The sequence below is a fragment of the Macaca nemestrina genome, chromosome 2 (genome assembly GCF_043159975.1).
Source record: "Macaca nemestrina isolate mMacNem1 chromosome 2, mMacNem.hap1, whole genome shotgun sequence".
In the NCBI taxonomy this organism is placed as follows: domain Eukaryota; kingdom Metazoa; phylum Chordata; class Mammalia; order Primates; family Cercopithecidae; genus Macaca; species Macaca nemestrina.
In genome coordinates, this window is record NC_092126.1 from 52,112,649 (window position 1) to 52,134,321 (window position 21,673).

The 21,673-nt window shown below is 41.5% G+C and overlaps 1 protein-coding gene across 1 annotated transcript in view; it reads right to left on the minus strand.

The window, feature by feature from the left end:
• LOC105463670 (WW domain containing transcription regulator 1) overlaps positions 1-21,673 on the minus strand; it is a 143,901-nt gene that overhangs the window by 12,408 nt on the left and 109,820 nt on the right. Inside the window, exon 4 of the mRNA XM_011710887.2 lies at positions 13,649-13,851. Within this exon, the coding sequence (XP_011709189.1) occupies positions 13,649-13,851 (203 nt within the window). The remainder of the gene's footprint in view (positions 1-13,648; positions 13,852-21,673) is intronic.

Genomic DNA, 21,673 nt, shown 5'->3' on the forward strand with positions numbered 1-21,673 from the left:
CCACTGCACTCTAGCCTGGATGACAGAGTGAGACGCTGTCTCAAAAAAAAGGAAAAAAAAAAGTCAATCCATTTGACTACTTCGTTGACTAAAATGCTGAAGATTGGGGAAACATGTAGATCCAATCCAAATCCCACAGACAAGTAACTGTTTCACAGCATATGGATTTCATTAGCAAAAACAAATAATATAAACATTATTTTATAAAAGCTAGCATTACATTGCCAAGGAGAGTCCATCCAAAATGCTAGAAATCTACTGACTGCAATTACTTTCTCTAGGTATGATCTCCAGGAGTCTCTCCTTTTTGACAAACATAACCAGACATCAAATTCCTTTCAAATTTGCTGCTGTTTCCAGAGAATACTTTTATATGTTTACATTTGCATCCCAAACTAAGGTTAGGCCTTTCCCCATATTTATGCCTATCAGTTTCCCACTTTCCATGCTGAAGTCATTGGTCTCACTGTCCCTCAAACCGTAAAACCATGGCTACAATGGCAAACAGAACATTTAGGACTTCTAAATTACAGTATCTTTGTTAGATCTCTTCCAGTCCTAACATGCTGTGACTTTAGAGGGTAACTGCTGTCTAGACAAGTCCTAGTGAAGTCATTGGCTATAAAAATTTTCAGTTACTAGAGTTCGTTGTGCTGTTACAAACCATGAGAGAACTGATTGATTAAAAAAAAACCAACTGTATTGTTAACTTATACTGAAATAAATTTTCTAGCTGGAAAGGGTCTCTGGCTCACTTCTGTTCATCTAAATTGCAAATAATCGAATACTTAACTAACAAATTTTATTCAGGAATCTATAAAAAGCAAACCAAAAAATGGAGATTTTTTTTGGTAAGAAGTTATTTTCATTCACCATCTAAATCTTGGAAGTGCCTTCTGAATAAACCTAGAAAAATCAAATGACTTTCTGATAGTTGTTTTTAATATGGCAGGCAGGGTACATTAGAAACCTTATTATCCAACCAAAGTTTTCCTGAAAGCCTCAGAAGGAGCAACAAGGATTGAATCTGGCATAAAAAGCCTGGACCCCACCAGTCCCCATCCCTCAAGCACACTCACATACCCTGAGCCACAGTTTGAAAAAATGTACCTTGTCAATGGTAAATTTCTAGTACTTTATTAACCATAAATGCAAGAATCTTTTGACTCATAACCTCATTATCCAAAAACACGAACTTTACTAGAATATTCCATTTTTCAATCATTCTGAATAAATGTGGGAGTTTACCTCTAAACAAAGACACTTTTAATATAAAAGTTGATGAGATGGCTGCATTCCTTTCTATCTGACAAAACTTTATCAACATAAGTCCTAAGAATAAAAGTTGAGGCTGGGCAGTGGCTCAAGCCTGTAATCCCAGCACTTTGGGAGGCCGAAGCAGGTGGATCACGAGGTCAGGAGATCGAGACCACCCTGGCTAACAAGGTGAAATCCCATCTCTACTAAAAATACAAAAGTTAGACGGGCGTGGTGGCATGCACCTGTGGTCCCAGCTACTCGGGAGGCTGAGGCAGGAGAACCACTTGAACCCGGGAGGCAGAGGTTGCATTGAGCTGAGATTGTACCACTGTGCTTCAGCCTGGGCGACACAGCGAGACTCTGTCTCAAAAAAAAAAGAATACAAGTTGAATCTGCAATTACCAGGAGTTCTAAATTTAGATATAGTAAGAATCATTTCTGGAACTTCATGGGATAAAAAAAATACATTATGTATAACACGTACGAATTGTTATCTGTAATGATATATAAAATAAGAACAAATATCAAAAATTAGATAGAAAACAAATAGTTCTAAACTTTCCTATTAATTTAAATTACTCCTAGCTATTTCTACTAAATAAAACAGAAAATAATGTTTGTGTGTGTCTAAATATATAAATAAAATATCTAAATAAAATTTAAAGGATTATTCATGATAACCAAAGCTGAAAAACCTATACTACATTGCAGGAAATGTTTCACTGTGCCATTTCACATTTGTTCCATCTATTTTAAATCAAAGAGAACAGAAGCTCTATTCTCCAGCCCTGATGTTTCCCTAACTACCCTGAAGACTTAACCACCAAGTCATCCTAAGGGCAAATGTTGCCTTCTGTCTGTAGGGGGCTCACAGTATCATTTTCTACCTTCAACTGACTAACAAATGAGAGAGAAATCAGAAAGGGTGTTGAATGTGCCCAGAATAACTGCCCCCTTTTTTTTTTTTTCTTTTGAGATGGAGTCTCACCCTGTCACCCAGGCTGGAGTACAGTGGCGTGCTCTCGCCTCACTGCAACCTTTGCCTGCCAGGTCAAGCAAGTCTCGTGCCTCAGCCTCCTGAGTAGTTGGGACTATAGGCATGTGCCACCACGCCCAGCTAATTTTTGTATTTTTAGTGGAGATATGGTTTCGCCATGTTGCCCATGCTGGTCTCGAACTCCTGGCCTCAAGTGATCTGCCCGCCTTGGCCTCCCAAAGTGCTGGGATTACAGGAGTGAGCCACTGCACCCGGCCTGAATAATAGCTTTGAAATATAAATTAGGCCAGTCTGAGAAAGTTATTATTTATAATACAACACTTTGTCTAAGATTATTCCAAAATCATTCTTCGGTCACAGGTTATTTCACATAGCAGCCAAAGTAAAGCTCATGTGGCCCCCTGCTCTAAAGCCACCTGCTTCTTGTTCCACCTGGATGGTAAACAGAGGCAGGTCCTCGCTGCAGACCACCACACCCTGCATAACAGCACTGGCCACCCTTTCCTCCCATGTCTCTGATGTGCTCCCCTCCTTCACCCTCTTCCAGTCTCCCAGTTTCTCTGCTGCTCCTCCCACCTCCTGCACCTGCACCAACTGTTCCCTCTTCTTGCAAGATGTTCCTTGGATCTTCCTAAAGCTTATTCCCTCACTTAATGCCTGCCTCTTACAGATATCATCTCTTCAGAGATGCTCCTACCTCACTCCTGCCTAAAATAGCCTCACCCCTGTCATTTTTCTGTCTCTTAATCTGCATTAATTTTCTTCAATGCAACTTAGGTCTTCATTCTCTGTCTTTCCTACTAGAATGTAAGCTCCACGAGGGAAGGGTCCTTGTTTGTCATGTTCACTCCTACATCCCAACTACCTTAACAGTGCTAGGTATACACTGGGTACTTGGAAATACAAACTAAAAACATGCAATCTCACCTCAATCACGAATATGAGTGAAATAATAGCCTGTTGTATACAACCCAACTAGCCAGGTGAAGACTCCATCCTCAAGAAATGGTCCTGTTGCATTCTTTCCTGCCCCTAACATAGGATGAGCAGGAGGGCCAAGTGGTCAGGAGCTAGATGCTTGAACTGGAACCCTGGTCCTGCTATCTAACAGAAAGTTATTTAGCCCTCTGTTCTTCATTTGTAAAGTGGGGATGATAATAGCACCCACCCAAGAAGGTTGCTGTGATGATAAAGCAGGATAACACTACAAGGTGCTTAGATCACATAATAAATGCTGAAGGAATTATTATTCTTATTGCATTTTCTGAATTCCAATCTCAAAAAACCAAAATAAACAATTTTAAGTCACACTGTCATGTGGAACTGATCCACTTTAAGTGGTGAGAGGTTTCTTCCTGGTCAACTTTCACCTTGGAGGGATTAAACCAAAGTGTGAAATTCATAATGGTCACCAAGGCTAAGAAAACAATTTTTTCAAATGAGGAGAGGTTTATAAACCATTTTTATATAACATAAAATTTGTTCTGAATATAAATGGAGAGTAGCGAGATGTTTTATTTCACTTAAACTTTATATTACAAGTTCTGTATTTAGAACTTTAAAACTTCTAGCCTTTTTTTGAATGACAATACTTTCTCATTTCAACTCATGAACTGAAAGAGAAAAGGAAACAGTACAAAACCCGAGGTCTGAAAATAAAAGGGGTAACCTCACCAACATGTTCCCATCCAAACAGGGGAAGGTTTTGTTTTATACTAAATGTAGGTATAAAATTAAAGCCCAGACCCAGTAGGATTTGGACTGCCACGTGACATCCACTACTCTTGCATGGGTAAAAATGAAAACATCTGACTTAGACCAAACAGCAGCAGTCAAAATGGATGAAACTAAAGCAGCTGAAGCAAAGACAAAGACAGGCACTGGATGAAGTAAGCTTCCATGGAAACAGAGGGGTGACAGTTGGCCAAGGCTGGCTGAAGGCATGACTCAAGGCCTCTGCTGCTGAGCATCGGTGGTGCAGCTGGCTTCACTCAGCGCCCCATCCTTCCTCTGCTCCCTCTAGTCGAGGCAGGAAAACAAACGTTAAGCTGGCTTGTCACTCATTTCCCACTGTGCTCCAATTAAATAGGTATATTCAAAGATCCCTTCCAGGGTCCCCTCTGTGTCCACCCTGCCCTCCAAACAAATCTTCAGTTTCCTAGACCAAGCTCGAAACCTACTTTCCATCTCAAGAAGCAGGTCATCATTGCTCCTCTAGCTATTCCAATTGACCTCTTCCTCCAATCAACCTTCAAGTGCAAGGCTGCATCCAGGCCCCTACCCAACACTTTACCTTAACTGAAATCTTTACAAAGAGTGACCAGAGAACAATCAGGATAGCGACGGGTCAGGGCATCACATCCTATGAAGAAGCATGGGGCTATTTAACCACAGGGGAAGACTAGAAGGGCACACAGTGGCTCTCAAACTATTAATGAACTGTCACAGGAAAGAAGGAAGATCTCTTCTAGCCTAGATTTGAGGCAGATACGATGAAGGGCTTTCTAGTTATCAGTTCAGTGCAGGAACTGCTTGCTTCTCAATTCTCCAGGCTATTAGCCACTGGAATTCTCAAACAGTAGTTGGGGTTTAATGCTATTAGACATGTCGAGAGCTTGGCACCGAAAAGGCAGCATGGCACAGGAGAAAAACTGTCTTTGGAACCAGAAAGATTGGAGTTCAAATCCCAGTTCAGCTACTACATGTTGTGGCATCTTGAACTAAATTCTTAACCTTTCTTGATAGTTTGTTTATCTGGGGGAAAAAAAAAAAAAGGTGGTTTATAAGACTGATCTTGCTGGGATGCTACAAAGATGAGAAAGCATATTTATAATGGACCTGGCACAGTGAGGCAGTCAACAGAACAAGCTACTGATAGTGTTAAATGGTGTGGGAGGCAGAGATATTAGCTAAAAATTGCATATCGCTTACTGTGTGTGAAACACTGTTCTAAGCCCTTTAACATGTTATTTCCCATCCTGGCTAACACAGTGAAACCTTGTTTCTACTAAAAATACAAAAAATTAGCCGGGCATGGTGGCATGTGCCTGTAGTCCCAGCTACTCGGGAGGCTGATGCAGGAGAACTGCTTCAACCCAGGAGGCGGAGGTTGCAGTGAGCCAAGGTTGCGCCACTGCACTCCAGCCTGGGCGACAGACTGAGACTCCATCTAAAAAAAAAAAAAAAAAAAAAAAGAGAGAGAGAAAAGAAGAAGAAAAAAAACATGCTATTTCATCTCATCCTCATGACAACCCAGTTATCTCCATTTTATAGATAAGGAAACTGAGGCCCAGTTTGTGGCAAAGTCTCAGTGAGGCAGAGAAAGACAAGTTGAGGTTGGCAGACCTCAAATTGTCAATCCTTTCACCTACTGGCTGTGAGAACTGGGCAAGTTACTTCATTTTTCCGAGCCTGTTTTCCCAGCTATAAAATAGAAATTCCAACCCCTCTACCTCAGACAGGTCAGAGGAAATTTTATGAAACAGCCGATTTAACTTTCCTGAACATAGTTTTCCTCCCTTGAACAGGGCAACAGAATGAACTGTACATATTCAATGATAGTTTTCAATGTATATGAGTGGAGCTCATGTCCTAGGAATTCACAACCCATCAAGCAAAGTTATAAATTCCGATTTTGAGGGCACTTTTCAGAAGGAAAGCTCGCCCTCCTAACCCTGATGCAACCCTCCTCTGACAAATTTATTTTCTGTCTATGTCCAAGCTTGGGGTGGAAAGACTTGCAAAATAACGGCTCAAGAATCTCTTGGTGAGTTTGTGGTCATCTATCTCGCTCTCTGAAGTGAGTAATTATTTATGGGTTAAAAACACCCTTTCCTAGCAGCTGGAGGGCGGGTGATATGTAAAATATCTGGAGAAGTAAGCATGTGAAAGACAAATGATGATTTGTGAGCTGAAGGTGTCCCTGCAAGCAAACCTCAAACCTCCTTTTCTTCCAGGTCGTTGGCCTGCAGCTTGCCTGTGGAATAAACCAACAGAGGAGGTGAGAAAGTAAACAGCAGCTGAAAGCATCTGTGGCTCTGTCCCGCCTTGGCTGAGGGAACACTCTGCCAGCCAGCTCCTGCCCTCACCAGAATGCACTTCAAAAGGGAAACAAATGACAATCAGCTCTTCAGAGGCTGCTCTGCTTGATTTAAGTGTGTGTGGCCAGGGACTCTGCAAAAATGGAAGATTGGATTGTTTTAATTATAAAGGGTGGGGTGAGTAGAAAAAAAAAATTAAAAAAAAAAAAAAAAGACAGTATTGTGAAATCCCAGTATTAAAATAGTTATTCTGGATGCAGAGAAATTGCTTTCTCTGCCAAAACCCTGAGGGACTTCAGAGAGAGAATGCTGAATTATTTATCTTCTTTACTGGGCGGGGTGGGGTGGCGGGGGAGAGACAAAACAAAATTACTGATGTATATCTTTTTTTAATTCAGTGCCAAGGGATTCTAGAAATGCACTGTCACACTTCCCGGAGACTCTCTTTTTGAAACAACTCATCACTAATGCTCATTTGCCACATTGTCCCTATAAAAGAACAATCGAAACTGCAATACTTTTAGGAAGGCATTTATTAAGTCTGTCATTATTATCTATGGTCTATTTGTTGCTCTTTTTACTCAGAGTGCATAAAACAAATTTGTATTATTCCACAATTGGTTTCTGTTGTCCCTTCAAATCACATTAAAGAAAACATTATAATTTAGATGCTCTTCTGTCTTCACTTAAAAAAAAGAAGGCTGAGGCCTGGTGCAGTGGCTCACACCTGTAATCCCAGCACTTTAGCAGGCCAAGGTGGGCGGATCACTTGAAGCCAGGAGTTCGAGACCAGTCTGGCCTACATGGCAAAACCCCGTCTCTACTAAAATACAAAAAATTAGCCAGGCGTGGTGATGCGCACCTGTCATCCCAGCTACTCAGGAGGCTGAGGCAGGAGAATCACTTGAATCTGGGAGGTGAAGGTTGCAGTGAGCCAAGATTGCGCCACTGCACTCCAGCCTGGGTGATGAAGTGAGACTGTGTCTCAAAAAGAAGAAAAAGAAAAAAAAAGACTTGAATTGATACTATTATTCAACAACAAGGGCACACTGGGACATTTTGGAAAATGGATTATTTCTGGGACGTGTAGGCAAATAAAACACTTGACACAAGCTAGAATGGAGGCTCTGTGAGGGAAGGGGCTGGGTCTGTTGTTAACAGTTGCACATTTAATGCCTAGAGCATTTGTAAAACAAATATATGAATGAATGAACTTAAATAGCCAAGCTTATACGGAGGGATTTATAGATTCACAAAATGTTAGACTACATGACCTCTGCTAACCCAGTCAAGTCTGAAACCTAATGCTACGAAATGCTTTTCTAAAATTTAAATAGTCCTCTGTTCTGAAGCAAAGGTATGAAATAGCCCTACATTTATGCTTCATGATCTGCTCCAAAGTGACACTTGCCTAGCTCGCTAAAAAGCTACTCTTTGCATGAAAAAAAAAAAAAAAAAAAAAAAAAAAAAAAAAAAACCCGGCCTCAGAACCTTCCCGAGGCCAGCGCTGCTCACAGCCAGGTGTGTCCCCCTCCAGGAGCCCTCTGTCAGGATGGCTGTGCGAGGTCAGCCAGCTGGCCCGCCTGGCCTGGTGGCTGTCAAGTCCGGCAGAAATCCCACAGACCTGCCAAAAGAATTCCGAGGCCTCCCTCTTTCCTAGTCCCTGTTGCCCCGGTGACTGGAAACCAGGCTTAGTCAGCATTTTTGTTTCACAAACTGCATTCTCCTGTCCCTCAACCACCCCCACTCCAAAAAAAAAAAAGGTTGAGGGTAAAAGCAGGGCTGAATTTGCTTGGGAATAATGATTTCTCTACAAGGCAGCCCCATTGAAGGGACAAGGGGGAGCTAAGGCTTTGCCACTTACTCATCTTCCAGGTTCTGGTCCTCGAGCTTAAAATCTTCCAGACAGATGGCCCCAAACCATTATATTTAAATGAATAATACACATGAAAAGAAATACTCCTTCAGATAAAGCCATATGCCTGTTCTCATGTCAAGGAATTGTTCTTTTAGATAAACAGGCACTGACAAGCCTGTTTCTCAATGTCTTACCCGTGACTACAATTTCCCATTTCATTTGGTAAAGCTGCAATCATGCCTTTTAGGATACTGAGCAAATATTGCATTGAATTTTTCAGTTGTAACAACAGAATATTCTGTAGTCATTGTGGGTGTGTGTGGCTCATGACTTTTAAAAATTTATGTACGGCCTGTTGTAGAAAGGATTCTAGGCGCTTGGAATGGGTACATACAAAGTCACAGCACAACTTCACGGCTGACACAGAATAAACAAATCATTTCTCAATATATTAAGAGGCAACAAAACAGTATTAAAGTATGCTACCACTTTTGTCTTTTAAAAAACAAAGTAGACACATTGATACACATGATACATACAAAAACACTAGAAAGAAATCATCAACATATTGACAGTTGCTCTTTCTAGGTAAGAGTATAGGTGATTATAATTTCCTTTTTTGTTGCTTAGTATTTTATACATTGTGTACCATAAACATATGTTTTGTCTTTTCGTGTATAGCAATTAATTTTCTTTTATTATCTTTTTGCTTACATACAGTAAAATTCACTCTTTGTGGTATACATGCCTGAGTTTTGACAAATGCATAGAGCCGTGAAATAGCCACCACAACCAAGATACGGAACTGTGCCATCTGCCCCACAATTCCTTAGTGCTGCCCCTTTGGAGTCTCCTCTTTCTCTATTGCCAACCCTGGCAAGTGCTAATCTCTTCTCTGTCCCTATAGTTTTGTTTTTCCAGAATGTCACATAAATGGAATCATACAGGATGTAGTTTTGGGTGGAAGTCTGGCTTCTTGCACTTGGCAAAAATACTTCTTTAAAATCTTAATCACAAAAGTAACTCAGTAATTTTTATATATATATATTCTTTTTTTTTTTTTTTTTGAGACAGAGTCTCACTCTGTTGCTCAGGCTGGAGTGCAGTGGCTCGATCTCAGCTCACTGTAACCTCCACCTCCCAGGTTCAAGCGATTCTCCTGCCTCAGCCTCCTGAGTAGCTGAGACTACCAACACCTGCCATTACGTCTGGCTAATTTTTGTATTTTTAGTAGAGACAGGGTTTCACCATGTTGGCCAGGCTGGTCTCGAACTCCTGACCTCAAGTGATCCCCCCACCTTGGCTTCCCAAAGTGCTGGGATTACACGCATCAGCCACCACACTTAGTCAGGAATTAAAATTTTTTTCTACTTAAAAAAAACCTCAACAAACAAAATTTTAATTTCCTTTAAAAAACGAAGAGAAAGCAAACCTTCAATAAGAATTGCTTTTTTTTTCTAGAGTTGCCATTTTTTTGGTGAACCTGAAGGAGCCTCACAGCCTTTGGGAAATTCAATAAAAATAAAAGAAAATTCTATCACGGACAAAAGACTTCCTTTCACAAAAATGCACTCTTTATGTCTTCCACGGTAGATGCCTGTTGACAGTGGGAAGAGGTCTACTTTCTTGATACGGCTGTGTACTGCAGGCCTGGTGGGATCCCCTCATGTTCCCTGGTACCCCTCTACTTGGAGTGTCTGCCATATTTCAAGACAATTCATCAATTATCAGATACAAGTAGCTCAGCTCTGTTGCTACAGCAGCCAATGTTAAATTGGAGGGACTGCATTTAAGAAAATTCTACTTCGGAAGATTCCTTATCAGCAGAGATAGCAAACCTTACTGGCTCTTTTGATCCTAATTCTGTAGATGGTAACAGTTTGTTGACCTGAGGGGTCACTGGAAAGAAAAAGGAGTCTCTGATGCTCACTTTCACAGAACTCTGCTCAGGTGCATCTGGTCTCAATTCCAGTAATGAAAGTCAAAGATGGTAGCCACTGGGCCCCTCTGAAACAGGGAATGGTTTTAATTTACCCTTCTGGCCATGAATTTGGATTAGAGTTAATTATTTTTCCTTCTCTGCTAAAATACAAGTTATCTGAAGGCAGTCACGTCCCATTTACCTGTCTATTATTTTCTACTAAATAAATATTGATTGAATGAATGAAGAGATAAAGGAATGAAGGAAGGAAAAAATACGAGCTTCCGTACTGAAATAATGAAGGCTCGCTTTAGAGTTGTGATCAAAGATCCTCAGATCCATTTTGTTAATATCCTAGCATGATTTCAATGCCAATGAGTTAATAGGTGAACCTTTGGCATTGCGGTATACATCAAATCATGCAACGAGGACCAAAGAGTTGTTTTTTTCATGGCACAACATCATCAAACTATATGCCTAGTGGAACAATGGCATAGCAGAAGGAACAGGAAGAAAACTGAAACAATATTTATATAGCATATTCTCCATAGGGACCTTTCAGATTCGTCGTATCATTCAAGAATGATAAACTATAGACAGCAGTGATAATGTATTAATAATTAGGGGATAAATTCATCTACGTATTAAATTTTGCCAGCCTCCCTTTCTACTGTAGAAAGAGAGCATAGCCTGGGGCCTTGCTCCCAGAGAGGCTCGGCTGGTAGAAGGGCAGGTAGGTCTAGGCCTACCTGCAGGGCATGGGTCCCAAGAAGACAGGCTGTGCAATTAAGGCCGCCTACAAGCAAGAGGAGAGCCAGTGTAATTACAAACTGTCCACTGAGCAAGGGATATTCAGGCAGTTGTTGACTACCCAGGACATAGGGGTAGGACAGACAGAACAAACAGAAGCCTACAGATAATCTTTAAATTTCACCAGGACCACCATTTCCCCCATCTCTCCAAATTCCTACCATATGCTGGAAGGCAACTAAACAAGTGAGCCAAAGAGCACTTTTAATTCCAGTCCATTTCCCGCTGCTGCCATGGCTTAGGTTCAAAAAGTGAAGCAGAGAATCACCAAAACAGTTCAAAAAATCCACCAAGATGAAACACACAGTCCACACCTGAATATTGAATAATCAGGCATCCTGATAAACGCCCCAGAAAACTATTATAGAACACTCCAATGCCATTAATTATATGGTCTTAAATCCTATCTTTGACAATCAGGAGCATGCTGCTTCTGCATGTGGAAGAAATCTGTCATGATTAAAAAGTCTATTTAGACCTTTTCCTGTACTCCATAACAAAAATAAAAAGGCATCAGAACACCAGAACCATCCACTCCACCATTCCATCTCCTCCTAACTACAAACACACACACACACACACACACACACACACACACACACACACACAGAGTCAAGGCTGAACTACGTGAGCCTCTGTGAGCAAATCTGGACAACCTTTTCTCCTGCTTCATACACACTGCAATTGCTCACTAAGATGCAGCACAACGCCCCGCGTTCCACAGCCTCCAAGGATCAGCATTTAAGGAACTTGGTTGGCATTTCTGTAATATGAACCATCAGTACTACATCCTGGTTCAAAGGCACTTACAGCTAGAATAAAGGAAACAATTTGGGGCACTTTTCCCACTCCTTTTCAGAAATACTTTCTGTGGGAAAGAAGGTGGGGAAGCAAGAGAAAGAGAAACAACCGCAAAAACAGAGAAGCAGGTCATTCTTTGTAGAATGGTCACATCTTTGTGTAAAATGCTGTTGGAATACTGTTTACCCTACATTATAAAACAGAAAAATTATTCCAAATAAAATTATTATTCAAAGACAGAAAACCATTAATAACACAATTATTTCCCATCAAGAAATATGACACTATATATCTAAAATCAGTATAAACAACCGTTAGCCTGAAATAACTGTGAAAGTTCAAACATAAATCCTCAGGGTAAAAAAGACAACTGTAGTTACCTAATTATTAAGTTGTATGCCTCAAATTTGGAGGAAAGTTCAGCTGAGCAACAAAGCACAATTTATATTCATTTTCCTCATTTTCAAAGACTATATCTGAGAAATGATTTTAACTTACCATGCATTTTAAACCTCACACAATACAGATTTCTTATATCCCGGAATTTATTTGATGAGAAATACATTATTCATTTATGGAAGTCAATGTGTATTTCTGAAAGCATCAAATGTAGCTTTTAAAAAACAGCGTTTACTCTAACATGCTCAGTCCTTTGCTCTGCTCCAAGAAAGTTCTCTGGAATGTTAAAACTACTTATTTCTCTAATTTCTCTAAAGTAGCAAAAGGAAGTTATTCACGTATCTTGCTTCATGTGAGTCACAAAACAAAGTCTGCAAAGTTAAAACAATAAACTGAAGCTTTTCTTCCCAAAATGTAGCCAGAAAAAAAGTATGAGACCTGCAAACATGGGTTATAGTAGTTTAGCAACACAGAAGAAAGAATTCTGCTCTTCCATAGACCAAGCCACTGAAACAGGGAGAGAACTGTAGGTTCTTTTAGGGATTCTCTTGTAATCGTTTTTGAAGTACAGCACTGAGCCTGACCCACAGAGGGCACATGGTAACATACTCCTGAGTGAGGGAATAAAAAGTGAATGAATGGAGTATGGCACAAAAGTGCTTGATTGATGCCCAGGCATCAATCAGAGCACTCTGTTGGAGTCCATATACAAACCACTTTCCCTTCTCATTCTCCCTTCAGCTTCCCTCTTTTTCATGCTCTGTGGTGGACCAAGATTCTTTGTCATTTCTTTCGAGGAACATCCACTCCACTATCTGCTTGAATCTAGAGTAGTTCTCTGTGACTTACTTTGACCAAAAGAGTATGGCAAAAGCGACTCCATGACCGTTTCCAGAGCCAGGCCCCACAAAATTGGCAACTTCTACTTCCTGTCTCTTAGAATGCTTTTTTCTTGGAAACCCAAGCTGCTGTGTAATAAGTACCACTACTCTGAGATCGCCACACCATAGATCCCAGGCTTTTGTTCCAGCTAAGCCCAGTCTTCCAGCAATCCTCACCATCATGCCACCCACTTAGGTAAAGCCATCGTGAACTAGGCAGACCAACCCACCTACCAGTTGAATACCACTAAATGACCTCAGTCAATGCCATGTAGAGCAGAAGAATAGCCCCAGGTGAGCCCCTTTTAAATTCTGACCCACAAAATTGTGTGATATAACGAAATGGGTATTTAAGCAACTACATTTTGGAATAATTTGTTACACAACAACAGACTCTTATCTCTCTACTTTCTCCTTTCTCTTCTCCCAAAGACTAGCAGTGGAAGTCAAAGGCAGCCATGATAATACAGCTCATCCTTGTACTCTTAAACTTGGTTCTGAAAATGCAGGCAGAACACTGAGAGAAGAAACTAGATTCTAATCAAGAGGCTTGGAGTAGGGCTTGGAGCCCTATTCTCTTTTTTTCTCTAGAAGCATTACCCTGAAGGTAAGCAGCTACCTATCCATCAGCTTTGGCACCAAGGCCAGGGAGCCTCCACCAGACACCATGGAAGGCCATACCTGCCTCATGAGCTCCTCTTGGCGCATTCGAATCCTTTCTCTCTCCATCTGGATTCTCTGAAGGCGCAGTTTCTGCTGCTGCTGCTGCTGAGTGGTCAGAGCATTGGGCATACTCATGAGCCCTGCGGGTGGGTTCTGAGTGGGGTGGTTCTGCTGGCTTAGGGTACTGGGGGCCATCTGCTGCTGGTGTTGGTGATTCATCACTGCAGGAGGGAAGAACATACAGATTAATGACCAGGGCCCACAATACCTTATCAAAAATAGACCATCAGAGTGTTTTGTGCTTTGGAGTATAGATTCCTGAGATTCCTTCCAAAGTACTTTCCTGTTAACTATTACTGTTTAAGTAATTATTACCTTAATTCAATTCATGGAGGCTCGAATACTGGCCCCAATCCTGACTCATCTAGTCTCGGCTTTTGTTTGTGTTAAAATCTCATTTCACACTTCCCTGTCTAGAGTATACTTTAAGCCTTACATAGAACATAGTGGTCTAAAGCAAATTCCACAAAGGTTATCACAACTTAAAAGATAATTTCACCAGATCATCTGTGTGTGTGTGTGTGCGCGCGCATGTGTACACTTTTTCAGTTCATCTGTGTGTTTATGGCAGAGGTAAGGAGGGCATGTGATCTTTGGTACACGAACCAGTGAACTGATAAGCAACATGTACCACAAAGCACCTAGATCAGGAGCCAACATATAAAGAGGACTTCACCAATCCTTTGTTTGAAAAGCACGCCGCAAGGAAGCCTGAGCTATGAGCTAAACTCAGGAACAAATACCTGATTGAGAAAAAAATGTTTGTCTCTTCAAAGGGAGAAATTAGTGAGAAAAAAATTACGCAGAAATGCTAAAGATGTTGTGCCTGGATAAAGACATGAGAAATATTTTAAATTTTTTGAAAATTCTTTATTTATCTGCATTTAACAACCATACAGCATATAGAACTTCACTTTACGGCCAGGAGCAGTGGCTCATGCCTGTAATCCCAGCACTTTGGGAGGCCAAGGCGGGCGGATCACAAGGTCAGGAGATGGAGACCATCCTGGCCAACATGGTGAAACACCACCTCTACTAAAATACAAAAAAATTAGCTGGACGTGATGACGCATGCCTGTAGTCCCAGCTACTCAGGAGACAAAGGTAGGGGAATCACTTGAACCCAGGAGGCGGAGGTTGCAGTGAGCTGAGATCGCGCCACTGCACTCCAGCCTGGCGACAAAGCGAGACTCTGTCTCAAAAAAAAAAAAAAAAAAAAAGGACTTCACTTTACAAAAATAATTTTAAAATCCTTAAATAAATTTTATAATTGGTATTTCTACAAAAATGCATTTTTAAAAGTGCTAGTTTTTCTCAAAATTGTTTACCAGTCAAATTTGCTTAACTTCTGCTGGGCAATGTCATGTAATGAAGAAAACCATGCTTTTCAGTCTATTTCCTCCTAGGTCAACATCAAAGACAAGAAGGTATAATTTTATATACTCACTTCATTTCTGAGAAAAAAATTCTCAAGTTTTGCTATATTTAGTATCACTAAATACTTTAAAACACTTTAATACACTTAATAATATATGTATATTTTTATAATATTTCATATATATGTGTATGTTTTAAACATAGAGATGAGATCTCACTATGTTGCCTAGGCTGGTCTTGAACTGGGCTCAAGCAATCCTCTCACCTTGGCCTCCCAAAGTGCTGAGATTGCAGGTGGAAGCCACCACATCCGGTGGCTTAAGTTAAATATTTTTAATCTTCAGTTTGCTATGGATATTGTGTAGAAATATGATTTACAAGTAAATTTCCTTAAATGAATTTAAGTAGCCCAAACCTCGATATATTAAATGTATGTATTAAATGTATAATATATGTGTATATTTGAACAACATATATATATATATTTGAAAGACAATACCAACACTGAAGCTTTTCTAGAGAAGAATAGATTTCTTTGAGGAAGAATTCAATGGCAGAAATTTCTCCAGGATGGAGGTGAAGGTGGGATAAAAACGTTCTTTTTTTATTCATACACTCACTGAAACTGTTATTGCAATTCCTGCTGTGTGTCGTGCACTGGGCTTAAACTTGGAAAAGTAGCTCCTGCCTTCATGAGAACTAACGGGCTGGTGGAAGGGAGGTATGAAGAAATGAGATGGATTTTTATGTGTGGCTTATGGAATGTGAAACTGTTAGGCTACATAAGGAACCTGGGAGATTATCTAGTCCATCCTCTTATTTTATGGAATAGGGACTATAACCCAGAAAGGTTAAGGGATGTGCCCTGGTTAGTGGCAAGTAGAGCCAAGACCAAAATCAAGATCCTCTTGTACCCCGTCCAACTGTCCTTAGCCACCTTCTGTCGCATCTGAGACTGAAGAAAAGTAACAATTGCTGAAGCCTCAGAGCAACTCTGTACAGACAATCTGCTTTCAATTGTTTGCAAGAAAGTACCACACACATAGCAGGCCATCAAAATAGGGACCCAAATGTTGCTTGCGCTACTAAGAGGGAGGGTTCGAGGAGAGCCTGGATAGATTTACAACTCTGGGCCCAGTAACATGCTAGTAAAAGGGAAGATACCAGCTAGACAGTTATTGATATTGAAGAAGATATTGCCTAGACAGTTAGGTTTCCCTCTTAGAATTAAGCCTGCCACCAAGGATTCTCACCTCCTGGCCCAATCCCAGGTACATAGGGAAAGCTCAAGAAACGATCTGATGAATGAATAAAACCAGTTGGGCATTTCTTACACTCTTAGATTAAGAACAAGAGAAAAAACAGTCATAGCCGGGCGCGGTGGCTCAAGCCTGTAATCCCAGCACTTTGGGAGGCCGAGACGGGCGGATCACGAGGTCAGGAGTTCGAGACCATCCTGGCTAACACGGTGAAACCCCGTCTCTACTAAAAAAAATACAAAAAACTAGCCGGGCTAGGTGGCGGGCGCCTGTAGTCCCGGCTACTCGGGAGGCTGAGGCAGGAGAATGGCGTAAAAACCCGGGAGGCGGAGCTTGTAGTGAGCTGAGATCCGGCCACTGCACTCCACCCTGGGCGACACAGCGGGACTCCGTCTCAAAAAAAACAAACAAACAAACAAAAAAAAACAGTCATGATTGATGCTGAAAAACCTGAAATGAGTATTTCACTTCTAGAGCTTGTTATAGTATAATTACAACTTCTACTTGAAGGCCTAGGGTGGGAGGTAAAGGATTGTGCACAGATGGTGTCACAGGGGAAAAGTTCTCTTAAGTACAGATTCAAGTAAGACAAAATCCAGACATCCAGAAGGGTTTAATTCTTGAAACCTATGTCATCCAGGGAAGAGAGGCGCAGATGGAAGAATGATAATTATTTCAAGGAACAGCCATTTCTGAACCTTCTGTAAAAGTATGTTCTTACTAGTAGTTATATTTAATATGGTAGTATCTGATACGTCTACTAAAGACAAAAAAGATGTCCAATAGTTCTGGTATCAGAAACCCCCAGGTTAGGAAAAAAAGGCTTCAAAGGCACAGGTTGTTAACCCTATGTTGTTGTTGTTGTTGTTGTTGTTTTGAAACAGAGTGTCACTCTATCACCCAGGCTGGAGTGCAGTGGTGCTATCTTGGCTCACTGCAACCTCTGCCTCCCAGGTTCAAGAGATTCTCCTGTCTCAGCCTCCCCAGTCGCTGAGATTACAGTCGTGTGCCACCCTGCCCCACTAATTTTTGTATTTTTAGTAGAGACAGGATTTTGCCATGTTGGCAGGGTGGTCTCCAACTCCTGGCCTCAAGTGATCCACCTGCCTCAGCCTCCCAAAGTGCTGGGATTACAGGCATGAGCCACCGCACCCAGGCCTATGTTAATTTTTATGACTTTTAGATACTTTGAAAAATTTTAAAACTGACTCAGGCCTGGTAACTTACTGACATAACAAATTCTAGTAGGACTATCATCAGTCACTTAGGTAGACTGCCCTTGTCGGTATACAAGATGCTGCATTGGGCGTACTCACAAGCAATGTACCGTGTTACTCAAAGCCACATAGCAACCAGATATTGCTCAGTAGATTTTATTAATATCTGAGTCCTAATCTGGGGGAGTTTCAGACTTGGAGAAGAGCTCTTCCCAAGCCATACCTATGGGAGTCTTCAAAACACTTGCCCCTACATGAGATATTCGCAGAAAGTAATGGTGGAGACATTGATTTCTTCCACTTAATTTAGATTTGATCTTTCAGACTAAACATCTCTCATTATTAACTGTAGAGTCTGGAAAAGAGTGGAACTTAGATGATAGCTTTGTTTTCAAAGTAAAGCACATACCAAAAGAGCAGTTTGTACAAGGATATTCAAAACAGTATTGTTTATAATTGCAAAAGATTAAAAATGATCTTAATGTCCATCAGTGGGAGATATGGTCCATCCATTTAGAGAAACTCTGTATGATGATTCCAATGTTTCTTAGAGATCGTCTAGAAGGGGAAAAGCCCAAAGGACACAACTGTATGTATAAGCATGTTACTATCTGCGGTTAGAAAAGGTGGGGCATATTATGCATGTGCAGCAAATCTCCACAGAAGGATACACCTGAGACTGGCAACAGCGAGCACCTCTGCAGAAGAAACCGGGTATCAGGGATGGGAGATCTTTCTTCTCTTTTTCTGTACTATTTTAAGTTTTCCTACATGAATTTATCTTTTAATGTAAAACATAAGTGAAAATAAAAATTAAAAAGCATAAAACAAAAACATGGCCATGTAAGCATCAAACTCAATATTTTCTTGGTAGAATGAAAGAAAGAAGCCCCAAATTATCTGAAAAACAACAAATACAGCTTAGACTATAATCAAGACTGTCAAAGCTGAGACTCTGCTTGGTGCAACCTCTCCTTATGGAGATGAAGAAACCAAAACTCAGAGAAAGTGAATTTTATCAAGGTCATAAAACTGGTCAGTATCGTAGAAGCCAGGTGACTTGACTCAACCGAGGAACCCACGATTCAACTTGCCTCTCTGCTCCCTCTAGTTGTTTAATTTCAAACCATACTGAACCATCCTTGACATTGGAGCTAATGAGCTTCACTGGTGGTTGAGATTCTTTAAAACCACTGCTTTTGACATTGGGGGCAGAGGAGGCCTGAGGCAGAGAAAAAGAGAAACAGAGTCCTCAGCAGAGCATGGGAAGACAAAACATCTAAATTTGTGATGAACAAAATACTCCTTGGGATAATATTCCAGAACATTTTAGGGAGAGAACAATAGTTCCATTAAAAAAAAAAAAAAAAAAAAGAGCTAGGTGAGGTCGCTTACGCCTGTAATTCCAGCACTTTGGGAGGCCGAGGCGGATGGATCGCCTGAGGTCAGGAGTTCCAGACCAGCCTGGCCAACACAGTAAAACCCCGTCTCTACTAAAAATACAAAAAATTAGCTGGGTGTGTTGGCGGGTGCCTGTGATCCCAGCTACTTGGGAGGCTGAGGCGGCAGAATGGCTTGAACCCGGGAGGTGAAGGTTGCAGTCACCTGAGATCGGGCCATTGCACTCCAGCCTGGGCAACAAGAGCGAAACTCTGTCTTCAAAAAAAGAAAAGAAAAGTCAGAGTATTCCAAATGCAGTATCTGAGGCCAAGCCGGATTAGGGCAGACTGCCACAAACTGCCTCAAAAAGGCTAAAGACCTCGTCAGCTCTAGACTGTTGCCAGTCCCCACAGAAAGGAGTAACCCAAACAGAAGATTTCTCCATCGAAGCAGGAATGCATCAAAGCTAAAGCAGGGACATCTTTTCTGTTTTTCCTTCCAAGAGAGTCAGAATTTAAATTTAGATTCCCATTTATCTTTTTCTTTTTCATTGTTTTCATCTCCTTTTCCTTTTTTCTTTTCTTTTTTTTTTCTTTTTGGAATAACTGGCTTTCTCTTCTGTGTTAGGAAATTGATAAAACCATGCTCTGCAGATTTGTGACCAGAAACACTTAATTGGTATTATTCATTATAAAGGAAAACATAACCAAAACCAAAAACAAAAAACAAAACAAAACAAAAACCACCTGTGCCAAGGCATCTGAGATACAATTCAATGACTGTGTCCTTGGTGAAGCAAACGGTCAACACGGGAATGGGGAGGTGGTGGGGGTTATTCATGTTGGACATGACCCTCTGGTGAGTGCTGCCTGCGACAAGGATACACTTGGTCATTTCTACAAAGCTCTAAGTGTGTGTTCAAGGCGAGCAAGTTCCCTGGACTCAATTCTAAGCCGGCACAAGATTTGCTGTATAAGAAGCAAACATGGAAAAGGTAAAGGCTTCAATCCTGAACTTTTGCCTTTTGCAACACCAGGAAACAGAGAGCCACAGCTCATAGAGAAAGTGCTTTTGGCAGCTTCCCTAAGCCAGGAGCTACAGACGATGAGGGAGGCCAGTGAATCAGAGGCTGCCCAGAGCGCCTCCTGGAATGTTTCACAAACGTCTTTTTGGCCTCAGCGGGTTTCAGTGGCTTGCTCTTCTATGTCCTGGGCTTGCTTCCCTCATTTTTAAAATAGGGTTTAGTTACACACATACACATATACAATGCCAAGTGAAGAAAACAAAACCATAAGGGTAAGCTCAAGTACGAAAACCATAGCAGACAGGCCTGTAAGGGGCTGGCTCTGAGTGGATTTTTTTTTTTTTTTTTTTTTTTTTTTTTTTGAGACGGAGTCTTGCTCTGTCGCCCAGGCTGGAGTGCAGTGGCCGGATCTCAGCTCACTGCAAGCTCCGCCTCCCGGGTTCACGCCATTCTCCTGCCTCAGTCTCCCGAGTAGCTGGGACTACAGGCGCCCGCCACCTCGCCCGGCTAGTTTTTTGTATTTTTTAGTAGAGATGGGGTTTCACCGTGTTAGCCAGGATGGTCGCGATCTCCTGACCTCGTGATCCGCCCGTCTCGGCCTCCCAAAGTGCTGGGATTACAGGCTTGAGCCACCGCGCCCGGCCCTGAGTGGATTATGGAAAGAACAGCTGGTGCCCAGTGGCTAGAAGTCACACCTAAGCCCTAAGAAGACGCAGCAATTACTTGACTCCCTTCAAATCCTTCTCCCCAGTTCACATGTGAGTCTTGGAAAGTGAAGATGAATATCTTAGGCTAGTATGTGTTTCTTGTTGCATCTCCCTCCTCTCTCCTTTTGACAACAAACTTTTCAGCGGAGGTATCTCTACTCTTGGCACTTTGAGGTGAATTTAGCTGGGCGTGGTGGCGCATGCCTTTAATCCCAGCTACTCGGGAGTCTGTGGCAGGAGAATCGCTTGAACCCGGGAGGCAGGAGGTTGCGGTGAGCTGAGACCATGCCATTGCTCTCCAGCCTGGGCAGCAAGAGCGAAACTCCATCTCGAAAGGAAAAAAAAAAAAGAGAGTAGAACAGGTAGAGGCTGACGTTGTTTTTAAAACCTGAATGCAGTCTCTTCAAAATAGGTAAATATGCAGCATTCAAAGACACACACTGGATAATGCACTTGGTATGGCATCTGGGAAACTTCCTCCTTGGAACAAGGGTTTAATTCAGTTTGATATTTGGGCAAGTTCATATAAACTTCATCAGAAACACTTTCCAGGAACCTAAACCCAACATGAGAGGGAGCATAAGAGCTTCCAAAAGTTAGAATGCAAAGCTTTACAATCACCTCATTCTCTGTCTTCTCTGTCACAGAGGATGAGCAATTATCCTGGGTTGCCTGGGACTGAGGGGTTTCCCAGGACACAGGTCACAGTGCTAAATCTGGGGAAGTCCCAGGCAAATGGGATGGTTTGTCACTCTAGGCCTGTGGCCGCCCATGGACCTAGGGCTAACTCAGGGCAGCAGAACTCAAATTTCCTATTTCCACCCTAATGCCTTCCCTTAAAAAGAGAACCAGGTGCCACTACAAAATGACCATTCATTATTCAGAACTGTCAGGCTATCCAGATTAGCTGTCAGTGCGTTCTCCCTAGATTATAACTAGGTGGTTGTCCTTTCGTATCCATATTACATGATAATCGGAATGGGAATATTACATATTCATTTTCTCTGTAATTTTCAAAG